This window comes from Pteropus medius, unplaced genomic scaffold (genome assembly GCF_902729225.1).
Source record: "Pteropus medius unplaced genomic scaffold, Ma_sr-lr_union100, whole genome shotgun sequence".
Taxonomy (NCBI): domain Eukaryota; kingdom Metazoa; phylum Chordata; class Mammalia; order Chiroptera; family Pteropodidae; genus Pteropus; species Pteropus medius.
Window position 1 is genome coordinate 15,315,361 of NW_024340701.1, and position 27,668 is coordinate 15,343,028.

General features: G+C 40.7%; 1 protein-coding gene and 1 non-coding gene across 2 annotated transcripts in view; both read left to right on the forward strand.

Annotated features, from left to right (window-relative positions):
* Positions 1-3,896: 3,896 nt before the first annotated feature.
* The window catches only part of LOC120618822 (phosphoglucomutase-1-like), a gene marked incomplete at its 5' end in the record, with an annotated part of 53,208 nt that continues 29,436 nt past the window's right edge, over positions 3,897-27,668 (forward strand). The window contains one exon of the mRNA XM_039882878.1: positions 3,897-4,286. Coding sequence (XP_039738812.1) covers positions 3,897-4,286 — 390 coding nt within the window. The remainder of the gene's footprint in view (positions 4,287-27,668) is intronic.
* Positions 23,198-23,316, forward strand: LOC120581490 (5S ribosomal RNA). Its single transcript, XR_005647290.1, has one exon. It is a non-coding gene; the product is annotated as a 5S ribosomal RNA (ribosomal RNA).

The window sequence follows — 27,668 nt, forward strand, 5'->3', positions numbered from 1 at the left end:
TTTCATCTGGCCAACTACTACTACACATCCTTCCAGTCCTCCAGGATATTTTCTCCGACTCCCTCCAATGATAGACCCTCCTATTTACATTCTTATAGCACCTATACTTCTTTGTAGCACTTATTACAGTTATGAGATGTGTAACCTCTTCATCTGTAACACCTGTAGACTCAGTATCTGTCTCCTCCAATATAGTGCAAGCTCTGTGAGACCAAGGACCATTCGGACTTATTCACCTAACTTTTTAAAGAGCTGGTACTTAGTAGAAGTTCAACACATATTTGTAGAGTGAATGTGAATGAATCAATACATGAATGAATTGAATACCATCTAAAGGATAAAGGATAACTTAATGAAATTAGAATTACCACTTAAAAGAAGTACAAAAAAGAAAAAAACGTATTTTTATTATTATAAAACAATACACATTCCCTATAGAAAATATGAAAAATGCAGATAAAGCATAAAGAATGAAATTAAAGTTAACCTATTTCATACCCAGAGGTTTGTTTTATTTTATTTATGCTATTTACTTAAGCCCATGTTATAAATTATAATATCTTTAGATAAACCTTTGACTGCATCTTGGATTTTTATTAGAATTAATGAAAGTAGATATACTGTATGAACATGAAACAAATATGAATCAGAAAACAGATGAAGAGGTTACACACCTCATCATAATCTAACTGTGCAAGAAAGACAACTTTTTCTATAATAACTTAATGTTTTTAAAACTCCATTCTGCTCTAGTGGCAGAGACTTAGATTTTTATTAACAGATATACATCTCAGTCTACAGGTGTTTGAGAAATATTTATTTTTCTAGAAATCATCTTAATTTCTATTGTATTTGGCTGAAATAGCCCATCTGGGGCTACCATTAAGTATAGTTAGTTCACATAGTGCCAAAGCATTGGAGAAAAAGAATACCTGGCTTTTGATACCAAATGTCTATGGAGGCACACAATCATCCTTTTTTTTTTTTTAATGTATTTATCTGTTGAAGGACATGTGGGCTATTTCTACCTTTTGGCTATTGTGAGTAGTGCTACTATGACTACGTATGTACATGTATTTGTTTGAATATCTGCTTTCAGTTCTTTGGGGTATATACCTAGGACTGGAAATGAAGGATCTTATGGTAATTCTGTGTTTAACTTTGAGGAACCACCAAATAGCTTCCACAGTGGCTGAACCATTTCACATTCCATCAGCAGTGTTATGAGGGTTGCAACTTCTCTATGTCCAACACTTGTTATTCTTATCATCAGTCTACACTGTCAAGAATTCTCATTTCAGGTCCAATGGATTCTTTTCTTACTTCATTGCCACTCATGAGGAAACAGGAATAATTCTGCTGCTTTTCTCAACACTACACTTTGGAAATCTGTCAAGTCAGTTTTGAGTACATATAGAACCTGTGAAAATGATGAGATCTCACTCCCATGATTGTTACTTCACATGGCAAAAGGGAGATTATCCAAGAGGGAGTCAGAAATTGCAATCATGAGAAGGACTCAATACAGGTGGCCTGTAGAGTAGAGTGGCCCCTGGCTGACAGTCAACAAGGAAACAAGGACCTCAGACCTACAACTGCAAGGAAATGGATCTTGCCAACAACCTGGATGAGCTTGGGAGTAGATGCTTCCCAGAGCCCACTCTAGCTGATACTTCAATTTCAGCCTTGTATTTATGTACATATACCCTGAACATTCGACCCAGCCGAACACACTCAGACTTCTGACCTGTGATAATAAATAGGCATTATTTTAAGCCACACACAGCAAGAAAAGTAATTCAAGGAGATTACATAAAGACATGGTTACTAAGAGACCAGGATCAAGGGGACCATCTACCACAGGAGCCAGCCAAGACCAGCAGTCTTGTAGTTATTTCATAATATCATGAACAATAATAATAATAAATAGTGATTGTCTTAAGCCACAAAGTTTTAGACTGGCTTTTTATGCAGCTAAAGCTAACTGTTACAACTTCTGAGGTGAGAAAAGTACTCCTCTTAAATGAAAAGCCCTATCCTCATTCCAAACAGTGAAAAATATAGAAAGAGCATGGGAACTGAATTTGAGCCTACCACTTTATGAGTCATCAACCTCTTTATAATAATGAGTTACCATTTACTGAGTACTTACTAGTGTTGTGCTAGGAACTCTGAATTCAATATCTAATTGAATCCATACAACTCTTTGAGGTTTAAGTATTTCTAAGACTCAGTGATTCTCTGATATATTTTTGTTTTGTGGAGTTAGGTAACTTTGATTACATTCAACCTTTTATCAATTCTCTAGCCTATAAAATAGGGTTAATTATACTACTTAATTCACAAGATGATACTACTCTTATAAGCTTTGTGAATTTTGGTATAAACATTGGACATCCTTACCAGCAGTCTAGGATTCAGTTTTCACATGCTATTTTCCCCTGAAATTCATCTATTGTGACTATATCAAAAACTATATCTATACTGACATAAGACCTATATCAACATGTATAACGATACTTGATTTCTGAGAGTCAGCAGACATATGCATCTGTCAGCCTCCCTGCTTGATCAAGATATACCAGTTAACCATTAAAAGGGCAGGAATATAATCAAATTTACAGGTTAATGATAAGTTCTGGTTTTTTAATTGGAGAAGGGGAGCTAATATTTTTTGAGAGCCTCTATGTTTCAGGCACCATGCTAGGTGATTTACTTACATCCGATGATTATAATTGAATCTATCTGGTCTGGAGCATGCATAGTTTCAAAAGTGTATCAGGCGATTCTACTACGTATCCATGATTGAGAACTACTGACATACAAAACCAGAAATTCTCTAAGATAGGTTTTATGTCCATTTTATAGTAAAGAAATGGATGCCCACAGATAATAACTAACTTTTTCCCAGGTCACACATGTTTAAATAGGAGGAAAATGCCAGTTTTCCTCCACTTCACCAAAATGACACATTTCTCGAGCCACGTGGGACAATCACTCTCACCAAATTAAGAGACATGCTAAACTCATGATTCCTACTAAACAATCGAATCCCTTTCACTGACTGTGTCCTCCATGAACCCTTTCTGGCCACCTCAGTCCTTCTTGATCTCTTCACCAAAATTCTACTACATGAGTAACTGGCATGTTTTGATGGTTATTGTACTCAGCCTTACCTTATATTCATATCTACATTTATCAAAGCCTCCCTGTACTTTTATTTCCTAAGTTGTCAAATCTGATGACACCGCAGGCAAATCAGGGTTAAGAACCCTGGTTTTGGAGCCACACCCTCATGAGTTGGCCTCTTGATTGTACTTATCTTTATGATCATTTTAGTTTTTGAATCTCAGTTTTATAAGCATAAATGGGGGTGAGGGAACCTTGTACTTTAACAAGGATTAGAAACATTATATTCAGTTCACTTTAATTATTAGTATCTAACCAATGGAAGTAAAGTGTGTGGTCGATCCGTAAAGACAGTAGGTCGAATTAGACCTTTAGAGTTGAATTCTTACTCAACTCTAAAGGTCTATTAACGAAAACCCTAATAGTTGGAGAGAGAATGGAAGAAATGAGGACTTATAAAATCTAGCTAAGGTTGGTCCTTCTAACCCTCAGAACAGGTTTCCAGAAAGTTATTGACACACGGTAGATACTCTAGCCTGTCTTAAGTTCTTGCCCTACCCCAACCTAGGCCCTTCCGTTTAGGGGAGGAGTTGCGGATTTCATTTATAGTGGTTCGGTGGCGGGCCGGGGAGGGTAAATCAAAAAGGCTCCACCCACTTCTCCTGAGGCCTGGAGGTGTGCGCTCCCTTTTCCCCCTTCCCCCACTCCCGAATCTGCGAGGAGGTGGGCCGGAGGCGGAGGGAGGGCCCTGTCCCCTGTCCCTTTAAAGAGAAGGGCCGAGCGCGGCCGGGAGAGCCGGCGGCGTTTCCCCTGCCTCGCCCGCGCCCTCACCCCAGAGCAGCTGTAGCTACTGCTCCGGTCGCCCCTTCGTGAGCACAGTTCGCTCCCGCCCGGGGAAACAAGTCGCCACCATGGTGAAGATCGTGACCGTTAAGACCCGGGCGTACCCGGACCAGAAGCCGGGCACAAGCGGGCTGCGGAAGAGGGTGAAGGTGTTCCAGAGCAGCGCCAACTACGCGGAGAATTTCATCCAGAGTATCATCTCTACCGTGGAGCCGGCGCAGCGGCAGGAGGCCACCCTGGTGGTGGGCGGGGACGGCAGGTTCTACATGAAGGAGGCCATCCAGCTCATCGTCCGCATCGCCGCGGCCAACGGGGTAAGGGACGCGCGGGCCTCTCCGCGGCGTGCGCCCGGGCGCGGGGCCGTGCGCTACGTGCGGCCAGTGTCGCCAGCCAGTCCCTTTGCCTGGCTCAGGCCAGGCCACTTCCTTGCGCAGCCGCCTCAGTCTCCACCCCCCGCTCCTCTGCGCTAGTTCCTGCGGTCAGAGGCCCGGGGGAGTCGCTGTGTGCGGGAAAGCGGCCACTTGGCCCCGCAGAGCTGCTCTTCCAACTCCCTGGGGGCGGGGGGGGGGCGCGAGCAGCGGAGCAAAGCTTGACCTTGGGGAGCCAGCCTCCGCCTCCTGCCCTCTGCTTTTCTATTCTCTCTTCCTCCTCCCTTCCTTCTCCCCTCCTGGGGCCTCTGACATTTACGTTAACCTTTCCTGCGGCCGAAGATACTGTTACAGAGCGGAGTGCAATCGCCTTAACGGGGAAAGGTTAGAGGCCGCAGACTTGCTCGGAACCCCCTCGCATCCCGCCACGGTTGCCTGCTATTCTGGTCTGGGACTGGCGCTTCCCGCTGGCTTCGAGCCCGACGTTTCTAGATTGGGGAGCGAGCGCACCCGCCCCCTGGTGCGTCAGGCGAGCAGATCGGAAGAGATGGTTGCAAAGTCTTGCTCTCCACCCTCTAGCTTGCACTGGGACAGAGCTCCTGCCCTTGCGCGGCCTGGTTGCTGGGGCGCTGGCTTTTGAAAAGGCTAGTCTTTTCCCAGTGGTGCTTCTGGATCTGTTCCACCGAGGGGGCAGGAGCTGCGTTTTCATTAGAACAGAAACTTTATACCCAAGGGCGCTCTTGTGCAAGCAAGCGTCGTGGCAGGCCAGGAAATTAATGCAATACTTTGTCAGTCTCCCCACCCCACCCTCGCTAAGGAACGTTAACTTGACTTAATTGGGCAGGTTCACTCGAATACGTGAAACTTTGAAATAGATTTTGCAGTAAACCTTATGTACGGTAGAATGGATTTGTAAAATAAGTAAATCGGAGCTGATTGTACACTCACTTTTAAAAAACGTTTTTCTAACCAGTTTTTCTAAAGAACAAGTTTTGTTTCTATATTGAAAAATAAGATTTGACTTACTCCAACTCTTGTGAAACTCGTTTCTTTTAATATTTTTATTCATTTTAGTAGTACATTATGTATTTTATTTTGTTAACATATTAAGTGCCATTTTGCCAAGCACCATTAGAAGCCCTTCACTTGTGATATCTCATGTATCCTACTGCAGCCTGATGAGGTAGATGCTATTATGGACATCTTCAGGTTGCCAATGAGATAACTGGAAGCTTAGGCAGGTTAATTTACAGAAACGGTAATGGCAGCACTGAGAATCCAGTACTGAACTTGAACAGCTTCTCAAAATGAAGAGACTCTTAAATCTAAAGATCTGTTTTCCACTAGTGTCCAAAAGCTAAACAGCACCTGATCTACATCTACCTCCCAGAATCAATATATAAGTACCGATGACAGAAGATTGTGTGATTTTTCTTAATGCTCTTCAGTTTTGAGACAACCACAACTTCCCTTGAAGAACAAACACTAGCTGTAACACAATAGAGCCCTTCATTTCCTTGTCATCACCTGTGTTTAATTTGCATTTCATTCTTTTGCATTCAGCAAACACTGAGCTATGTACAGAGAAATGTGTGGAATAAAAAGACAATTCAGATACAAGAGTCTTCCTTAAGAAGCTTATAGCATAGTGAGAATTTTAGGGTTCCAACTGGAAATTTGTCTGTTGGGAGTAGTGAGGAGTAAGAAGAAAAGAATCATTTGAGACTAAAAAATATGTTCTTAAACCTTACCTTTTAGCTACTGCCCTATTGCTTCCCCATCTTTAAGCCAAATCTTTGTAAAAGTTGTCTGCATTCATCATCACTGATTTCTCACCTCCCATTCACTCCTCACCTGACTGCAGTCTTGCTTTTGTTTCCTCCGCCACTCCACTAAAACTCCTCTTGTCGAGGTTACTGCTGACTTTCTGGTTGCTAAATCCATAGAAGGCTTTTTAGGCCTTATTTTCTTTGCTCTTCCTGTTGCATTTGGCACTGCTGATTTTGTACTCTCTTGAAGTTCTCGTTTCCTTGCCTTGATCACTCTCTTGATTCTACTCACTCACACTTTTTGAGAGTTTCCCTATGGACTGCTTGCCTTGTCCACACCCAAGCCATCACCTTGGTTTCTGTCCTCAGCTCGCAGCTCTCAGATTTTATTCTCTCTTAATTCACCAGGGATTTAAATACGTTACCCTTTATGGTGTGACTCAATTCAGATAGCATCTTCAGAAACCTTTCCCCAACAGCCCCTCTTTGGCCTCTCCTTCCGTTAAGTGATCTTTTTCTATAGGTACATACCTCTAGAATATATTAATCAAATCCCAGTGAAATTATCTGTTTACATATGATAATCCTCCACTAGAGAGTAAGCTTCTTTAAGACCGGGGCTCTGTTTTTTCTCTATCTTCAGTACCTAAGATAATGTAGCATTCAGTGAATCTTTGTTCAGTTGCCCTGAATTGTGACTTGTGAAGTATGAGGAATGCACTTAAATTTATTCTCATTAAATATTTATTATGTATTGAATTCATATCAGACATCGTGCTAGGTACTTGGGATACAAAATATTACTGTCCTCAGGAAATACATAGCCTAGAATAGGAGAGACAAGAATAAGCAAGTTGCACAGCGTGTTAGGAGTTATGATGGAGGTATGTGTCAAGTACTGAAGGGGCAAGAGCATGGAGAGCTGCACTCAGGAGAGGAAGGTGAAGTGAGGAAGGCTTCACAGAAAGGCAGTAGCTGACACTAAGGCTTAAATGATGAGTTGGAGTTCCCAAGGGGGAAGAATTCTAGGCAGAATAAAAATCGTAGGAATTGGGGACTATTTTCTAAAGTAAGTTACTTATTTTCCGATCCTTTCCCCCTTTGTCTTTAAAGGTTGGAAGTGATAATACATACCCAGAGAGGTAAACAACACATTTAATAGTACCTGGGAACCCTTTTCATCAGGAAGCAGCTTGAATGACACTTGAGAGGACACCTCAGGATGGCCCTGGGGGCAGGACTTTATGCTACCAATGTTCTGCCCATATGGGGGTACTAAGTTAGTCACACCAACCTGATGCATCTTCAGCCCCCATAGATTGTCAGCATTGTCTCCCGCCTTCCTCTAATCTTCAATGGTCCCAGCCAATATAGAGGGATTCCTTGTTAGTCAGAACCCAATTGGGTACAAGTGGCAAAAACATAAGTTAGCCTAATTGAGAAAGGAGTTCATTGGCCCCTGTTACTGAAAAGTCTAACAGATTCCTAGTGCAGACTCCTTGGGCCTAATGATCTATCTGTAAATGATCAGAATGCTCAGACTCACAAATAAATGAATGTTTGGATATTTTGAAGCATAGTTTATCATCTTCAGCAAAATAAAATAAATACTCTTGTGGGAACTTGTGAATAAGCAGACTTTCATCAGTTCGCAGGAGTTCTTGTGTCATGGATTCCTTTGTTAAACCTATGGATCCCTTCCCAGAATATTTTTATTTTTAAATAAATAAAATACAAAGGATTGAAAAGGAAATAAAAACTATATTAAAAAAATAATTATCAAAATATTAACCAAATTTGTGATATAACAAGATATTTACTTCTTTATTGATACATTAAGTAACGAGATTTAGTGGAGGGTCTAATACCATCTTACTTTAGAGTAATGATAAGTCTAAGCATTTTGAGATATCTACAATCGCAATATTTTGAGATAACTGTAATATGATATGAAAATATCTATGATTTCTGTTGATGATAAAGCCCCAGGTAGTAGTAGTATTAGTAGTAGTAATAATAATTCTGTGGTTTATTGCTTACATTCATAATGAAAGGAAAAGCTACATTTAATTTAGAGGTTAGTGAAAAAGATTTTTTGGTTTTGCCATTCAACTTCATGGACCTCATTAAATTCTACCCATGGACCTCTTTTAGGGGAGTCTAGGAATTTTAGTTAAGAACCTCTACACTAAACAAAAGATCCCCTTTTAGTATTAGATACTATTTGCACCTCAGTGGGCATCAAATACATGACCCCAAGATTAAAGGTCTCAGGTTCACAGAACCAAACCAATGAGGCTTTGAGAATTTCATCTTAAGTGGAGGAACTCCACTATCTCTTGTTTGGGATGGATCACTCTCCTGAACTTGCATGAGACCCAGCTGCAGACACAAGTGAAAGGACATGTTTCTGGGGTACAGTTCTGAGGAGGATGATAGGACACCGAGCAGGAGGGAGAATGTTTTGGGACTCCGAGGTCATCGTTGGAGGCACCTTGCTTCCCTTACTTAAAATCTGATATCCTTAGGGCAGGGATAAGTCCTGTGTTAAAAAAAAGTCCTTTAATTATGATAGACTAATGAGTGACTGTTCTCCCCTTGTCTATATGTTCTGATTTCGAATTGGCATTAAATACCAGGATAAATAAGATATTGTCCTTTTCCATCCAGGACTATGCAGTCTTTTGGGGGAGATAAGATGCAAGCAACACACACACACAAACAGCAGAATTAGAAAAAGTGTTGAGTTCAGATATGGGAGAGAACATTCTGGATTGGGGAAAGAAGAGGTAAAAATTGAATTGTGTCTTGAAGAGTAGATAATGTGCAAATAGAGAAGAGGGGGCCACCATACAGGAGTGGGGAAACAGCAGAAAGATAGGGTGGAGGAACGAACAGGATAATTTTTTAGAGCTGGGCACTTAGCCACCAAACAATCTTTGTTATATGAAATATTTAAATCAAATTGTTTGGAAGTTTCTCTTTCTTGACTTCACTAATATTCTTGCTAAAAATTATTTTTTTACTTTTCTTTCTTAACCAAATCTAATGGCCATGGAACTAAAGACTAAAAGGAAAAACATTCTTCCTTTTCACAATAAAGCTTCTTTTGGCAAACAAGATTAGAAAGGCAAAAGTGATTCATTCATTTAATAAATATTTATGGAACACCTACTGTCTGCCAGGCCCTGTTTTAGATACTAGGGATTCAGCAGTGAACCAAAGTTTCTGCTCTCACGGAGCCGTGGAGTTTTAATGGAGGGAGAGATGATAAATCACTTAAAGTGATTTATCGTCAGATGACGATAAATGGTCTAAACATGCTAAAAGAGAGAGCATTATAGGGTGGGCTGCTCTTTTCAGAGTGCTGATTTTAAAGGTCTTTGATAAACTTCATGTGAGCAGAGACCTGAATGAAGTGGAGTGAGCCATGTGGATATCTCTGTGAAAAAAACTTCCAGGAAGAGGAAGAGTTCAATGGAAAAGGTAAACACATTCAATCATTTTACATTGTACAGTTATGTTCTAGATAAACAAATGAGCACCCATTTTCATTGTACAAAAGGTTCTAGTATACATATAGTTTAGTATGTTTTATAGACAATATATTACAAATGCTATCGTATTATAAATTTATCTTGACATAATAGGAGGTTTAATCAAATTTGATCGCATATTTAACAATAAATTTGTTTGCTCTCTTGGACTTGAGGAGGAAAACTTTTTCTTTAAACTCTTAGGTTTATTGTATGGAGGCCTGCTAATTAAACTGACAAAAGATGGATCAGCAAGAGAAAAAAAAGATTGATTTATATTCACGTACTCGTGATGGAAATTCACTGAAAAATGAGACTCAAGGGGGCAGTTAGAATTGGGGCTTATAAACCATTTTAGTATGGGGAGGAAAGGGAGAGAAGGGCACTTGTGGAAAAACAAATGACTTTAAGGAAAAATAAATAAGGCCTTAAGAGAATGGACGGGGGAGATGTAAAAGTTTTGTGATAATATCCGTGTAAGTGTAGTGTAGTGCTTGGTGTCAGTCTTACCCTAGTTTCCAGAAACTCTGTCCCAGGGAAGGAATTTATGATAATTGAGGAGGCTCAGCTTTTAGATGGATAAAGGAGTTCAGAAAAATGCTCATTCTCAAATGTCTTCAGGTCAAAATAATTTTTATGCAACAGTGGCAGATCCTGGACTCCTTCAGACTGTCAAAGAGCTTTCAGGAGAGTGATCTGAGTGGGCTATACCACTAAGTAAGTTAAGCAGGAAAGTTTGAACTGATCCATTCTTTCTCCCGTAAATTCCGTAAATTCTCTTAAAGTTCGCAGACTCATCTGGTCATTTCTGTTGCTTTTGAAGCTGTTCTCAAAGTTGGGAACAAACTTTTATAAATGGATACTAAGTGTGTTGAGTAACTGGAGACTCACCAAGGCTTTAGCTGGAGAAGACTTCTTACCTGGTACTCTCCAAGGGGGAAGATCTAGGGGATTGTTTGTGGAGGGTGAAAAGAACGTGCCTTTGTCTACGGTATGAGACATACCTTGGGGTATCAAGGTGGATATCAACTTTTTTTTTTAACTTTATATGTTGGAAGAGACCTCGACCTTCATTTATTCCAACCACCATCTTAGAAAGGAACCAAAGGCACAAACATTCCCACTGCGGAGGACTTTTTAAATAAACTACTTTATTGACGTATAATTCGCAGACCACACAATTCATCTATATAAAGTATACAATTCAATATTTTTTGATGTATTTACAGAGTTGTGCAACTATCACCATGGTTTAATTTTAAGATATTTTTATGGCCCTAAAAGAGTCCCCATATATTAGCGTTCAATCCCGCTTTTCCCTACGCCTACGCCTACGCCTTTGGCCCTAAGCAACCAGTCTACCTTAGGTCTCTATAAATTTGAGTGAGTGGATTTTACTTGGACTGAATGTCCAGTTCGGGTTGCCAGGCAGAAGAAGTTACATTTAGAAAACAAAGCTCCACGAGTATAAGAAGCAAAGACAGAGGGTTTGTATCAAGAACAGGAATGAGTGTCCCAGGCTTCTGTGCATACTGTCCTGACACAGAGTTGAAGCTGTCCCCTGTCTCAAGGAAACGCTTGTTGACTGGGGGAGGATAGACGCACAAAAAAAGCAGTCACCACTAGGTATTATAAGAACTAATACTTAAAGAAAAAGAGATGGCTGTGGAAGCTCAGGCCAGGGACACCTGGCAGAGCCTGTGTTGGGACTGTTTGTGGGAGGGGGTGGTCTGGCCAGCAAAGGCTTTCTGCAGGATATGAGTCTGTTTTTCTCAGCAGACTCCCTGGCCAGAGTAGATCAGGCTGTCAAAAAGAAAAAAAAGGAGGAGAAATTTCTCCTAGAGAACAGCTTCTTCATTTTCATGAGTGTAAGCAATCAGATTTCCTTTTTTACCAACGCATTTGAACTTATATATCCAAATTAGTATTGTACCCTGTCAAATCACCACTCTGGGAACTGTACACTTATTCCAGTGATGCATCCAGTGCTCAAAGCATTTTGAAACTCCTCTATGGGAATTATTTCTCAGCCAGTCGGTTTATGGGTCACCTAGGAAAACCAGTCACATTATTTTATAGTCATGCCTCATTTTTCACCTAAAATGATGTAACAAGATTTGATCACCCACTTTATTCATTAGACATGGCTCCAACCAATTTTTGCCTCTTTCCAAAGTTCAAATCTATTCTCAAAGGATGACATTTGTTATGACTGAAGACTTTTAAAGAAAGTGCCACAGACCGTAAAAACAGTTGCCCGAAAAAGAGTTCCAGAAATGTTAGTGCGATGTCAGCATTGTTTGAATAAATACATTGCTTCCCAAGGTGATTGTTTTGAAGGAGATAACATTAATTTAGATGAAAATACTCTAGCATAACTGTTTAAAATGAATTACTATATTTTATACTGTTCAAGCACACTGCCCTGTCGAGAGGGTCTTAGATAAGACAGTTCATGCTGGCGGAGTGTCTGGCCTTCTGCTTTCCTCCTGCAGTGTGTTGTGGTGGCCTGCGGACATGGTTCTCTTCCATTCTGGTAAACATCTAACCATGCTTTGGTTAGGCATTTAGAAATTGTACACAATGGGAAGGTTTGTTAAAACACAAGTAGACAAAATGGCCCTGGCCCAGGATGAAAGTCCCATCAGCTCTAAGCCACAGGAACCGGAGACCTAGATGTTAAGCCTACACCTACCTGACTCCGAGAGACCGTTGCATGGTTGCCAAGAGGCCAGAAAGTGGAGCTAGGATGGCATAACTGGATGGGGATGGGGAAAAAGGTTTTACTTCAGTAATAAAACTATTATGTTACACTGCCTCCGTGGGACTTCAAGAAATGCAGTATATGGAACAAAATGAAATCCATTTAAAAATGAAGCAGAAGGGAAATAAATGTAGGAAACTCAGGTGGAATTGGGAGTAAGGTTGACACCTGTCACAAATGATAAACTGCCTCCCTAGGCTGGGCCACATATTTGGCACCAAGCCCTCCTGTAGTCAGATCCACTTAAAAAACACTTATCACACAGCTCACCATAGCCAGTTTCCTCATGTGTAGATTTTGTAGAAAAAGACTCATAATAATATCTGACTTATAAAATTCATGTGAGGATGAAGTAAAATTGGTGAAGCATTTCTAAAGCCTGACATCGTATGTGTTTAGTAAACAGAAGAGTCTGATGATTCCATTGCTTATTATGATTATTCCAAATGCCGAGGTCATTGCAGGGCAGAGGGTGGGGGTCTTCTGTGTCTGCCACCATACCCACCACCTAGATGTCCTAACCTGTCTTGGTCCATACAGTATCACTTGAATTTGATCTGTGAGGCTGAGGTTCACAGTTGCTGTAAGTCTCAGTCACAGGCTCGTTGATCTGAGGCCTTTACCTCTTTGGCATCTTGAGCTAGCAGTGGCTACTAGAAGATAGCTATTTTAGGATGAGTCTGTGGAGTGGTTACCTGGCCCAGGCCAATGTTGTCCTCCAGGTAGGAAGCTGCAAAAATTGTATGCTGGCATGAATTTGTTCATTCAGCAAGCATTGTCGAGCACTCTTTATGTGCCAGGTAGTGTAAGATGGTTGAGGGTATAGAGATGAGTAAGACAAAGTCTTCTCAGGATGCTCAAGCTAGTAAAGGGGTATCCATAGGTAGTTACAAAAATATGGTGCAAATACTAGTGTATTAGTTTCCTCTGGTTGCAACTACAAACTGGGTGGCTTGAAATTACAGAAATTAATTTTCTCAGTTCTGGAGACCAGAAATCTGAAACCAGGGTGTTGGCAGCGCTGCACTCCCTCTGAAGGCTCCAGGGGAGAATTCTTCCTTGCCTCTTTCAGCTTTTGGTGGCTCCAAGTGTTCTTAGCTTTGTGGCTGCGTAACTCCAATCTCTGCCTCCGCCTTCACATGGCCTTCTCTGTATGTCTGTCTATTCCTCTTCTGTGTCTTTTAAGAATACTCGTCATTGGATTTAGAGACTACTTGGGTAATCCAGGATGGTCTCATCTTGATATCCTTAATTTCATTACATCAGCAAAGACCCTTTTATTAAGTGAGATCACATTCTCAAGTTCTGGGAGGACATATCTTTGGGGCAGTGGGTAGAGATGGCCACCAAGCCAACCCATTACAACTATATGAGAGGAGGCTCAGTTTAATGCAGATAGCTAATACTTTTGTTGTCCTATTTAAAAATATACTTAAGAGAATCATGGGAACACAGAGGAGATCCACCCAATTTCATTTCGAGGGGAATGAGAAGAATGAGGTTGTCTACTCTTTCCAGGCAAGGTGATTTTTGAGGCAATTTTGAAGCAGAATGATAAAGAAGAATCAGGGAAATCTTAGCTGAGAGTGAAGTGAGGGTGGAGGCAAGGCACAACCACTAGTTTAATGCAGATAGCTAATCTTTTGTTGTCGTATTTAAAAGTATTCTTATGGTAATAATTAACAAGAAGATTACATAACCCCATAAACCACAGTGCTTCTGTGGCCTCTTGACATAAGGCCAGATGGAAGATAGGACACTTGGTGGCTCCCTGAATCTTACCTCATAACTTCAGTTCATAGTAATGGGTTGGAATCGAAGGGTTCAAATTTCAGTTGTATAATGTACTGTGCAATATCACTTAATCTGCATAACTGAGTTAAAGCTCAGTATTCTCAGTTGTAAAATGGGATTAATTCTACTATCTGCCCTACCAGAGAGTTTTATGAGAACTGAATAAGTGACCTGCAAAGATTTTGGGAACTCTAAGTTGCAAACCAAAGGTGAGTTGTTATGGCTATTTTGAAATCCCTCTATTGCTTCACGAGTCACCGCACTGGACTAATTTAAGCCTCCTGCCAAAATAAATCTCAACATACAATTTTATCTAGCACCTCTCAAAGTCCAAAACTCAGATGGCTAAAGAATAACCAAAAAGTAAAGATATCATACCATTTTGAGGATCTTCGTGGGATATCAAAAATCACTTCCTTTATATTAGAATTTTGTTTCTGTATAACTTGGTGTCTGACAGATTTGAGTTTGATTCCTGAATATGCTGTTTCTTAGCTGTTTAATCTTAGGCAAACTGCTTGAACTTTTTTTTTTCTTTACCCATTTGTGAAATTAAAATAATATCATAGTGGTATATTTAGGAAATAAGATAACGCACAGGAAGTTACCTATCATAATATCTCACACAGTCCTAAGCAGGCTGTTAAACAGGGCATTGGGGATTTTGATGGGAAATACAGACAATTTAAACTTCTCTTTGTTATTAATAGTCCCTCAGCCACTTCCCACCTTCTCAATTTCACTTCTTTCCTTAGCTTTGTCAATGACTTATCAAGATGCTCCACAGCCGTTAAAGGAAGCCTATAAATTTCAGAACAGAAATGCCTTTCTTATAGAGAGTGTTTCATGCACAAGGTGAGGTAGGAGACTTGTTCTACATAATTTTAGGTTTTCAGTAATATGTTATCAGCCTGATACTCAGTTATCTCATCTCAAAAAAACATAGCAGCCAGCCTCCGTAAGCAAAATTATTCCTGAGTAGCTTAAGTACTAGTCAGAGTGTTTGGTATTTGCACACCAGGTCTACCCATTAGGGTTTTAGGATACTGCTTCTAGTAATGATTGGATCTACTTGCTCCACCAACTTCTAAACAATATTTGAGGGGGTGCTTTCTATCCCTCACACATTTACTGAGCATTTTTTTCAGTGCTCAGGATTGTGCTGTGCACTTGGGGCATACACAGTGCATAGGATAGTCTCCAGGTCCCAGTGGAGCTCATGGTCCAGTGGGCATTACAATGCAGTGAGACAGGTGCCTCCTCGGGTGTCATTGTGAGCTCTGGGGAGTATGAATGGATAAGTGGTCAGAGGGAGCTTCCAGGAGAGATGCATTTGAGCCAAGTCCTGATGGATAATGAAAAGGAAGCCAGGAAAAGTGGAGACATTCTACGTAGAGGGAGCAGCACAGGCAAAAGAAGGGAGCCATTGTAGAAAGTAAGCCCACAGGCTTAAGACTTTAAAAAAGAACTCATCTTTCCTGCTGCATTGCAGGAAGGGAGGAGGGCAGCAAGGCAGCAAACGATGAGTTAGCACAACACAGGTCCATGACCCCTGAGGCTTTCTTTTCTATACAGGCCAGCCTAAGACCGAATTTGAGAATTATCTTATGACCTTAATGGGAAGGGAGAATCACTAACCTTGGAGACTTAGGTTAGTGAACTATAAAGCTAACCTTCCCTATAAGGGCTCTATCAGTTTGCCAAGATTATCTTTAAAATTTTTTTAATGTAATTTGTTGGGGTAACATTGGTTAATAACATTATGTAAATTTCAGGTGTATGACTTTACAACATGACATCTGTATATACTATTGTGTGCTCACCACCTAAAGTCTAGTCTCCTTCCATCACCATATATTTGACCCCCTTTAACCTCCACCCCCTTCCCCTTTGGTAACCATCATTCTGTTGCCTGTATCTATGAGTTTGTGTTTTTGCTCGTTTGTATGTTCGTTTCATTTGCTGATTCTGTGTCTTTAACCAGCAGGCTACATGACATGTAACAGTCTGTATGTGACCTGATGTTTTCATAAGGGAAAGTCTTTTAACTTGGGTTGGTTGATCAAAACCCGTATTAAAGAATGCATAACTCACAGTTCACTAAGTTAAATCACACATTTATGGTCATAAAAATTTACCCCCCAAAATGGATGTACAGCAGGACTGTGCTGTTACCTATAGATCGCACTCTGATATTAGTGAAGGGGTCAGCCATGACCCTCTTTTTCTCTTGTTAGCTTTAGTCTCTCTTTCTCACCACTTTACTACACTACACTGAAGTTCACCTTGTGGAATGAGCACCATGAATTCCTCTCCATCTCTCTGCTCACTGTTATCCAGTGCCCCCCTTGGAAGCAGCACGAGCTTTCGGCCTCAACCAGACTAAGCAGCTCTACTCCCTTCACTATTGCATCTTCTGGTTCTGTTCCTAACTGTTAATTGCCCGGGTCCTTGTGCTGTAGAAGCTTCCTAAAATGTCCGTTCTCAGGTGGAGTGTGCTTTGTTGTGGATGCCCTGTGCTTTGGGAGTGGTATGTGATGGTGGGAGTAATTTCATAGTTGAGGCTGATTCAGGAGGGGAGATCACTTACTTGACTACTGGAGAAACTTCCCTCCATTTATCAAAAATGCTATTCACGGAGGTCATTTAATGCTCTTCCTTTAACAGTATAGCCACTCAAACATTTATTGACTCTTCACTATACTTCATTTCAGGTGCTGAGGTTCCAAAATGAATAAAGTGCTGTCTTTCTCCTCACCACTGAGCAGGGGAGGAGGCTTGTACATACCAAACCCTGGCACACACTCTGTTATTTAGTGATAGAAACCAAACACTCTGGGGCAAAGAAAAGGGGTGTGTGGGGAGGGGAGGAGTCTACCAGAGGGCCTCTCACAGAGACCAGTGACCCTGCTGCAAAGGGCTCAGCTGTCCCTGGAACTGTCCCTAATTTACGAACAAGAAAACCGAGGCCAGAGGCCATATACAGCCAGAAGGTGGCAAAGGCAGGATTCAGACTCAGGCCTTTCTGACTCTATAGCCCTCTGGTTGGAGCAGATACTGTAGATTTCCTCCTCCACCTTTTCCCTGGCCCATTGTAGATGTTTAATCCACCACACAGACCATGTAGACTGACCCATATCTCTGATTCTCTCCTGCCTGGGCTCACCTGCTTTAGAGATCAGAGGATGTGTTAGAAGGATGTGATCAGTCTTTATCAATATCTCTTTCTGTTTTGGGGAGTCCAGATAACATTTATGGAGTGGCTACTCTGTGGCCAGGCGTTGTGTTAAGCACTTTACATGCCTTTCCATATTTACTTTTGGAACCTGTAAAGGAAGTTTTACTATTCTCATTTTACAAAAAAATCAGGCTCACAAAAAATATCCCCTCTTTGTGTCCACCTTCACTCATTTTGTTTACAGCTGGACATCCTAATTTGGCCAGGCCATGTTATTGGAAAAATTCTTAACGATGAGACAGAGAATAACTTCACCTTTCCTCTCTTAAAAACCCCAAAATCTTGGCACATGTTAATTATTTGATCGCGGGCCAACCACTGTTTGGCACAAAACTCTAGGGGGCATGATTCCCATGGTATGCCAGGTGAATGAGACCCCCCCGGGTTGTGCAATGCCACTGGAGCCAGCTGGTGCGCCCCCTGGTGAGGCTCTGGGAATGCTTGCTTGTTTTCCCGTTTTCCACCAGAAGAGGGAAACATACAACCATGAATGATTTAAAAATAAGACAATTCTTTAGATCTCTTTTTACGAGAGGATTTTAATACACAGTTCCTGGTAATAGCAAGAATATGAGAAAATATTCCGTTAGCTCCAAATTAATATTCTTAAAAGATTTAAATGAAAAAAAATTTGAAGCTACTCCAAAAGAAATAAAAGAAATATAAAATTTTTTATGTAAACCATCTAAATTGCTGTTTTTATAGATCAAAATGGTTGAATATTGGTAATTTCTAATGAAACAGAATCTTACTCATGTGTGCATTATGTATGAAAGGGATTACTAAGCCCTGTGCATCTTCAAATAGAGACTGTTTTTCGATTTAACCACACAAATTAAGAGCGGCATTTGTGGAGGTGGGGAACACCTTCCATAACTTTCTCTCTCTGAGCGCTCATAGCTCCCTTGTGAGCTCCCAGGTTAGCACTTTTTACTCCATTTTTAAAATGATTTGTTGGCTTATCCATCTCTCCTTTTAGATCAGAAGTTTCTTGGCAACTTGAGTCTGTCAACTTCATGTGGTGCACAATGCCTGGTGAAATGAATGCTGTAAGTCAGTTTATGCAGTAACTGTTGGGTTCATGGATGTGTAAACAGATGGACAACAGACTGACGGATGCTAGAGGATGTACATGGCTCTGAGGCAGCTGTTTTGTTTTTAACTTCAAAATGTGCTTCAGGAACCTTTTTGATTCTGGGATTCTGTACAGCCCTAAGCCATCTGGCCCTTGTAATTCTTCTGGCCTTGTACCTTCTTTATAGTTTAATGTAATTTCTCCTTTTCTTTAAAGAACATTTCCTAACTCTTAAAATACATATACCCATAAATAGGTATGAAACACAGCTACATATTTTCAGATTGATTTAAGGCAGTAATAAAAGCTAGCACTTAAGTAGGGCTCACAAGGCAGTAGGACTAGCCAGTGCAAAGCTCTTTACATTTATTAACTTGTCATATCTTCATACAGCAAACCTATGCAGTAGATGCTATTTTCTTTTTTATTGCTCCCTTTAAGAAATGCATTTTTTAAAAACTGAGGTATAATTGACACATAACATATTAGTTTCAGGTGTACAACATAATGATTCAATATTTGTATGTATCATGCAGTGATCACCACAGTGTCTAAGTAGGTACTGTTTTCGAAAAGGGGGCACCGAGAGGGTAAGAACTTTGCCCAAGGTCACCCAACTCATAAATTCTACTCTTGCATGTGTCCCTACTGTTGACTGAGGTTGCTCAGCGAAGGGGAGGAGGACTCTTCTTCTTGCCTGGGTGAGACAGGAGGTGGAGCCTGACTCAGTTTGCAGATGGGAGCCAGGCACTACAGAGCCCTGCTCAACACAGTGAAGAGTTATAGGTGGCACAAGTGACAGACTACAGTGAGCCACCAAGAGGACTATATAATAAGGCTAGAGGGATGTCTCTTGAAAGCCAAGGGTAAGGTGTGCAGTTGGGCCTCACAGGAGCCTGAAACAGGAGGAACCAAGGCAGCTACTCTGTCTCGCCTGTCTGTTTATCTCAGTACATCTGCTTCATTTTCTTCTCTGTCTGCTGACTCACTTGTCAATATAAGTTGTTGGGGTTTGTGCATGCGTGCGTGTGTGTATGTGTGTGTGTGTGAGAGAGAGAGAGAGAGAGAGAGGGAGAGAGAGAGAGAGATTGGTTATAAACTCATTTACTGAAATGCCTATGAATATTTCAGGTTTATAAATCAAATATGTTTATTTACTTTTTAAGTGTTTTGTCTAACCAGCAAAACTTTGAAATTATTCAGGTTGTTCTCATATCATCTAATAATGATAACATCAGATGCTTGTGTAGGGTATCCTATACCAGGTTTTAAAACTTTCTGCATATTACCTCATTCAGTTCTGACTGCAGCAACTGGTAAGTTGGCAGACTTTTTTTTTCTCCCTATTTTTATAGATGAGACAATGGAAGCACAGAGAGGTTAAATAATTTATCTAAGGTCACATACTGACTGGCAGAGTTGGGCTTCCAAGCCTGTCAGTCTAGCCTTAGAGTCCATTCTCTGATAAAGCGTCCACGCCTGATGATTTAAATTTATAAATATGGTGCATTCAGAGTTTTCTTGAATGTTTGAATAATGTTTATAATTTTGATAAAATTATCTTACCTCTTTAAACTTAAAATCATAGGTCAAAATAAGTTACTCAATTACACGTTATGAATTGGATTCACAAGGCTAATCTGTTAGATAAACTAATATCTTAGATTTTCTAACATACTTAAAATCCCAAATATGCTTAGATTTTCTCCTAAACTAATTACAAAAATATTAATACTATAAGTTTGATTTATTTCACTTTCTGTGTACTTCGAGTTTGGTTTACTTTATGTGTCTGTACTTAATTCTGAATCTTTCTGTGTTTAAAAATGCCCACTTCAAAACCATTCTTTTACCCCAAGCAATTAGGAGTTACCTTTCCAATTGAATTGGGGGTGACTGACATTGTCAGCTGGCTGAGGTGCATGTCAACTAGAGATCTGGATATGGAACCACCCTGGTCCGGAACGCCAGTTGGGAGCCTCAAGTGGTTTGTGTTCACAGACCACATTCCCCAATTCACATGTGTCACGAATCCGCAGCCCCTACCCCCTTGAGAAGATTCACCTAACCTATTTTCTGCTTGATTCTATTATGAATTCTTTTCCAATTCTTCCTGTACATCAGGTCCACAACTCTTAGAAATGTCTAAGTCTAAATGAGTTGGATCCTTCATAGTTCTCATGTATTTCCATGTATCATCTGGCTGCCCGTCACAATTCTGTGGATATTCTCATGGCACGACTGTCCCTGCCCCACGGCTCCTGGGCTAACCTGGCTTCCCAGTTCATGGACTGGGAATCTGACTAGTGTACTTTTGAGTTCTGATTCTAGATTCCTAGGAGAGAAAATATGATTGATCCAGCTTTGGTCAGGTGTCTACCTATTGTGATCAGGGCCTGGCATCAGGGTCCCGTAGTAGCAACATGGCCCTAGGAATCCACTCTTGTTAGGTGGGGTAGAGGACAGTTTTAGAGAAGAGAGGGATTGAGTCAAAGACACTATGTGGAAAAGGGTCAGAGGAAAGAGAGATGTTCAGGTAGGGTCTTCATGTTGGAAGAAATAAAAACCAACAGATTTTTTGGAACGTTTATCTTCCTCCTGCTTAAACATTTCCATAGCTTCTGGTGCCTACAAAATAAACTTTAGTGTGGTTTATGAGACTCTATAATCTTACCCCAACTATTTCTCCAGTCTCACCCCATCACCGTAACCTCTTGAGAGCCATAGCTCTGTACATGCACTTCTGGGACAGCATCGATACCACCATGCCGTGATGACTCCTTTTTGGTACAAACTTCTTAGGAACAAACATCCATCTACCTATTTTTCATATCGTTACATCATTTTGTAGTTTACAGAGGTTTTCATAGACATTCAGTGAGGTCATCTTCACAAAAACCTTGTGAGGCAGGTAGTATCACACTTTAGAGGTGAAGAAATTAAGAATCAGAAGGGCGAGGGGGCTCACATTTACTGATAATCTGCTACATGCTGGACACAGTACTGATGTTTTCGTGTATATTACCTGATTCAGTTCTCAGAACAACCTCGAGAGCTATGCCCATTTTATAGGCTCAGTTCAGTTAAGTAAATTCCTCAAGATTGTACTTCTCATACGTTTTAGAGTCAAAGAGCTGAGCCCTGGCCATGTCTGGCTCTTAAACCTGTGATCTTTGCCTTATCCTGCAGTGCCTGGGGCTGGCGTTTAACACCATACTGTTGGTTGGAGAAATGAATGACTGTTTCCCAGCTCGTGTTTCCTGTCACTGGTGTCAAACACCGCAAGCAGTCAGCGGGCAGGCACCTGCAGCTGTCACAAGCTCATGGCCTCAAACTGGGGGTCTGATGATTCTTGCTGCTTTTAGCTCAGATAGTAGTTTTCTTTCCAGTGCTTACACCTAGAGACAGGGTTAGCAGTTCCATCCCCTATGCCCACACTTGTGGCATTTGCTAAAAAAGAACTTTTGGTGTGAAGAGGTGAACTATTCAGGCCCTGGATGTGACCTTCACATGAGTCCTGGGAAATAGTAGTTAGTTCCCTAATAAATGTTTATTGATGGAAGGGAGGGAGGGGAAAAGAAGGGAAGGGAAGGGAAGGGAAGGGAAAAGAAGAGGGATGAAAGATTGAAAGGAAAGGAAGGAAAGGAAGAAGGAAGGCAGGCTTGGCAGGACTATAGTTTCCACTGTGTTCCACCAGGAAGGTATCATTGCTGATCAGAATGGGAGCCGGAGTCTTTGTGAGGCCGGGAGTGAAGGGGTTCATAACTCTGCCATTGTGAAATTGATTGGACCCAAGACCAGTATGAAAGTTTCTTGTCTGAAGGGAGTAATCCTTAAATCCCCCATATGGTTTAAATGTAATTTGTGTCATTGTGAAGGAGTACTGGCAATGCAGGCGAATTCATTAGGCCAAATTGGGTTCGCTATGCTCGACAGTAACGTTTCCGAAGATGAAGTTCAACCTTTGCTGGAGAGCTAAAACAAATGAGTTTCTTAATAGCTGCCCCACTTAGTCTGAGCGTCTTAGGAAGCTTAATGTTTTTAATGCCTCTTCTTTTTTACCACACTTCACAGTCCATCTAACATTGCTGCTTCTGGTAATATTTTTATATGGGGTTGAGTGCTATAGTGTCCATAAAATTATGACTCAGACCCACTTTTAGAATAGAAGCTTTTCTAGGGCAAGGATTGTTTTGGGGGGGGGAAGGGGCGGGGTTGGCTTTGCATGTTGACTAACACCAGGCCAGGCATATGTAGTGGCTGAAAACGGTACTTTCTGTTTTGGATTTCCTCTGGAACCTTAGATTTGGCGTGTACTTAAGTTGCTGGGTCTTCACCCACCTGTGCAAGAGCCACGAGAGGTGGGAATACTCCCCCGTCTGTGTCTAGCTGTCAAGCTAACTCATACTCAGGGAAGTAAAAAAGTACATGTGCCCACACTGACATTGCCATCCAAGAGGGAGACAGTAGTTTCACCTAGTAACCTCATTCCATAGGTTAGACACATATGACCTCTCGATGCTCAACCACTGCTATTACCATTTGGATTAAATGATTTTTTAAATATGAAGATGACCAAATGGGGAGGTACCTTTAAAAATTTTGAAATGAAGAGGCAAACAAATAATGAACTCCAAGATGGCATATCAAGTATTTGGAAAGTTAAGACTGGAAGAGCACCGTCTATGGCCATGCCACCCTGAACGTGCCCGATCTCTTCTGATCTCGGAAGCTAAGCAGGGTCGGGCCTGGTTAGTACTTGGATGGGAGACCACCTAGGAAGACCTGGTGCTGTAAGCATTTTTAAAAACATCAGTAAAAGTCTGGAGGAACATCAGCATTATTAAGATTGCCATACTACCTTAAAAAAAAAAAACCTTTTTTTTACCTTTAAGAATCCGAATAGTTATACTTGGAAGACTTTCTGAATCAGTCGGGTTTTAGATCATTAGAAACTGGCACTAGGCCCAAGAACAGGCTTAATTCTAGAAAAGAGTAGCTTTTACAACACACGCAATGTGAAAAAGTATTTTTAGAAATAAGTTTTGTTCACATGAACACACACTGATAAGCTGAGGTGTTCCAGTATCTGACGCGGACACAGTCTTCCAGAAAAAAGAAAGCGTTTGCAGCCTTTGAAACAAGATCTGTTAGGTCTCGTGTGGTGAATGAACCCACATTTATGCTTGTATTTTTTGCGTTTCACATTTATTTTGAAGTTGCATACTTATGCCTTGATTCTTCATAATTTCTCATTTTATGGAATTGATTAACCACAGGCTAGCCGAAATAAATAAATGTGTGGGAAAGAAACCCAACAAAACATTATTCTTCTAGTTCCAGCTTTAGAAGGAGCTTCACTGAGAGAGTGGCAGACCACCGTCAGAGAACATGCTGGAGTGTGTGGGCGGAGACGCTTTGGTTGGGGTTGCTGGAGCACTCTCGTGACCATGTGTCCCTGAATCTACCCTTGGATTTCAAGATCTTATTAAGAAAACTACCAGTTATGTGGTTGGTTGCTTTGTTATTCCCAATGAAAAGATTATTGGGTTGATATTTCACGAATCTGGATCTATTATTAAATATGTCAAGATGCATATGCTGACCTAATTTGCTAGCCTGTTTGAAACCAGAGGAAAGTGGGCACCGAACTTAAAAAAATATGAATTAAAAAAAATGCATTTCAGGAAGTTGAAAAACAGTGGGTGTGTAAACTACTGTTAATAAAGCTAGCTTACTTTGTAAATTAATTTCTAAGAAATTTTAGTTTTAAAAACTAAGTAAGCAAAAATAAGTAATAAAAGGTAATCATTTTTTGGCTGGCTGGTTTTCATGTCTTGTGAATTGTTTTAATGTTTTGTCTCGAGGTCTTCCCTGCACATAGGCCAACCCCATTTGTCATTTGAAGAACAGGCTCCTTTGCCAGTGGCCGCTTTCTGCTCATGAGCCCAATGGCTCTGCTGGCCCTGCTCAGAGCAGCCTGTGGAACACAGGGCCATTCGTGCCATGGAGAGGGTAGCCTGCTGCTCTCAGCACCTGTTTACTTTTGGACCTTGCCGAAAGTCTGAAAAATTCTCAGATTTAGTTTGTCAAGGGATTATTCACTTCCCTTGAAAACCTTGACTCCTTAGTGCACGTGTCAAACTCTCCAAACATGTGATGTAACTAATCCTGGTTTACTTTTTAAGCATCCTTAACAAGTCACCAAAACCTTGACAGTGGAGCTTCTTAATTGGCAACTTCTGCTGAACCAGGTAAAGAACACACATGTATGCACTTAAGTAGATTTTTAGTAAAATCTCAGAGATCAAATGGGATTGGATATCGTATTCAGGTAGAATGTTTTTATGTATGTTAGTTTCTTCAAATGTGAAAGACTTAAACTGCTTCACTAAAAATGTTTTCTTAAAAGCCAAGTCTATTTGAAACTGAGAAAATCAAAACACAAAATTTAATCTTATGTTCATAGTATTGTTTTCAAATAACTTGATGAAGCCTCATGCACTCAGAAAACATATCTTTCCCCCCTGTTCTGCTTATATCTTCAAGGATTTGGTACATCTTCATCCCCAATTTTTCATAAGTTCAAAGGAATGACCAAGCTGTTGGTCATTCGGGGCATATTTATAGGTATCTATTCTTTAGAACTGAATACTATTTTGTTAAATCCTTGGTGGTCAATGAATGAATTTGTTCTATTAGATAATTTTTTTCTTCTAACTGAGATTGCATGTGGGAAGTAAAAAAATCACTTGGGTATCAAAATGACAGTGATGCAAGAAAACCAGAGGTAACTGAGATCCTTCACATCCATTTTAAGATTGACCTTTAACTTGTTAGATGGCATGGAACAACTTTAGTTGCAGATGGCCTTCTCAGTGAGGCTGAGAATGCCTAGAGAGGCTCTGGTTTAAGGGGTGTTGGGAGCAGGGTGTCTTGTTCACAAACCTGCTTCTTGGGTCTGCACTTGCTCCGTCTATGCCTGGGCTCTGGGAGCGGAGTCTGGCAGCCATCTGGTGTTTGTAACTGAAGTCTGCCTCATGCAGCAGCCTTCGGAGTTATCTCCACCCTAACGGGAACATGAGGCAAAAATAATTGAAGGGTATTTGGCTTGGTTATGTGGGCAGAAATGTCCTCATCAAAACAACTTTGAAGATCTGCTTTGCGTGTGAATGTGGGTGGGTGTGTGGCCTTTAACTTTTTCACAAGGGGCCATGACAACAAGGAATTAACCCAGCTTCCTCCTTGAGAGTGATCATCCAGGCACAACCTCTATTTTGGTTATTCAGACGACACAGTTGCAGCTTCAGGTCAGACAGACCAGTTTGTGGATCTTGACTGCTTTCTGGATACCCTCGCTGAGCCAAGTGGTGGAAATGAAAAATGAGTGATTTTAATGAGTGGATTTCTGGGAAATACTGGAAAATGGAAGAAGGTCCTCTTTCTCTGTTGACTTTTGCTACAGCTCCCTACTCTGATCAGAAACCAGGAACTAGTGGATTACGGAAGAAAACCTATTGTTTCGAGGCAAAGCCTTGCTATCTGGAGAATTTTATCCAGAGTATATTCTTTTCCATAGACCTAAAAGATCGCCAGGGATCCTCACTGGTGGTCGGCGGAGATGGGCGGTATTTCAATAAATCAGCAATAGAAACAATAGTGCAGATGGCGGCCGCCAATGGGGTTGGTATATGATAAATATTGTTACGTTTCTGGCACTCCATGTAACTTCTTAATTTTGCAGAAATATACAAAAGTACAAAGATTTGTATGTGGCTTATACCTCAGTTCTATTAATATTTAGTTAAGTTTCATTGTGTCTTCAGAGATTAAATATTGTGAAAATGCTCCTGAAATTACAATAGTCACATTGGGATACAGGAACGTAAGTTCAGTTTATGTGTTGTGCTCTGTGTCTGTTTAGGCAATACCTGTTGCTTTTTAGACATCTAAAGTACACCCTCAGCCTTAAGCTGTCTTATCTCCATTCTAACTAGTTTCGAGGGGTACTCTATCCTATATTAGAAGGCTCTAATGAATAGTGGAGAGAAGGGGATTTTGTTTTCTTTCAATGGCTTCCTTGTTGAAGTTCAGTCACTTGTCAAACAGGAAAACAAAAGCAAGGCCATACCGTTGTTGATGAATCCTGGTAGTCATGCAAAAATGCTAGGAGAGGATTGGAAAATGTTAGGTGTGAGCCTTCCAAGAGGACCCGTTACAGGGGAACCTGCTTGTAATGACCTTGGACACAAAGAAGCCCTGTGTGTGGTGAATTTGTGCAGCAGGGTAGAGATAATAATGCCTGTAAGATTATACTATAAGGAGGCTCTGCTAATTCTTTGTATCGTGAAAAACTGGGTTGGCTGAATTAACCAAATCAGAAGGAATCTTTCACCAGAAAGCATTGATCTAACAATTTGCACAGTCCCGCTGATTTATAGGAAGGTGGGCATCAGCACATTGCTGTTTTTGCTCTGCAGATTCCTCTGTGGAACCAAAAATATATTTTTAATGTTTTATATTAAACTTAGAAATAATTTGGAGCACACAGTCCTTCTGTACTCGTAAATTTTAAAACATCTTTTGTATTTCCTTTCTGGAGGTGATACTGGTTCTGAGAACATTAAATTTAGCATTGCCATCAAATGTGCGAGGCATTCATTTTTAGTCTGTTTTGATCATACGCCAAGCAGGTGTGATTACAAAAGCCAAATTAAAAAAAAGAAGAGAAAACACACTACCAAATTAAATTTTAAAATGTTTGTAGATCCTATTGCTTATAATGTGAAGTTCCTTTATACCTGATTTCAGAATCTGAATGACTCTCATGTAAAAATTGCTGATAAAGCACTCAAATATGAAATTATTATGACGCGTACACATTTTCAAGATAAAATGTGACATGCTATAAATTTCACCTTTGAAGAGAGCTGCAAAGGGAATGGTATTAAGACCCTTTTAATCTTTTGAGAGAGAATGAATGGAACATTATTTCTCCGCATATATCTAGATTGTTGAGTGCATCTGGTACACTGTCCCCTTTGCTGTGATATATTTGGCTTCATTTCATTTTTGTGTGGAGCTGAAAGATGTGGAAGAGGTGGTGGGAATGTGTAATTCAGGCAGACCCTATAGACTTTCTCAGATTTACA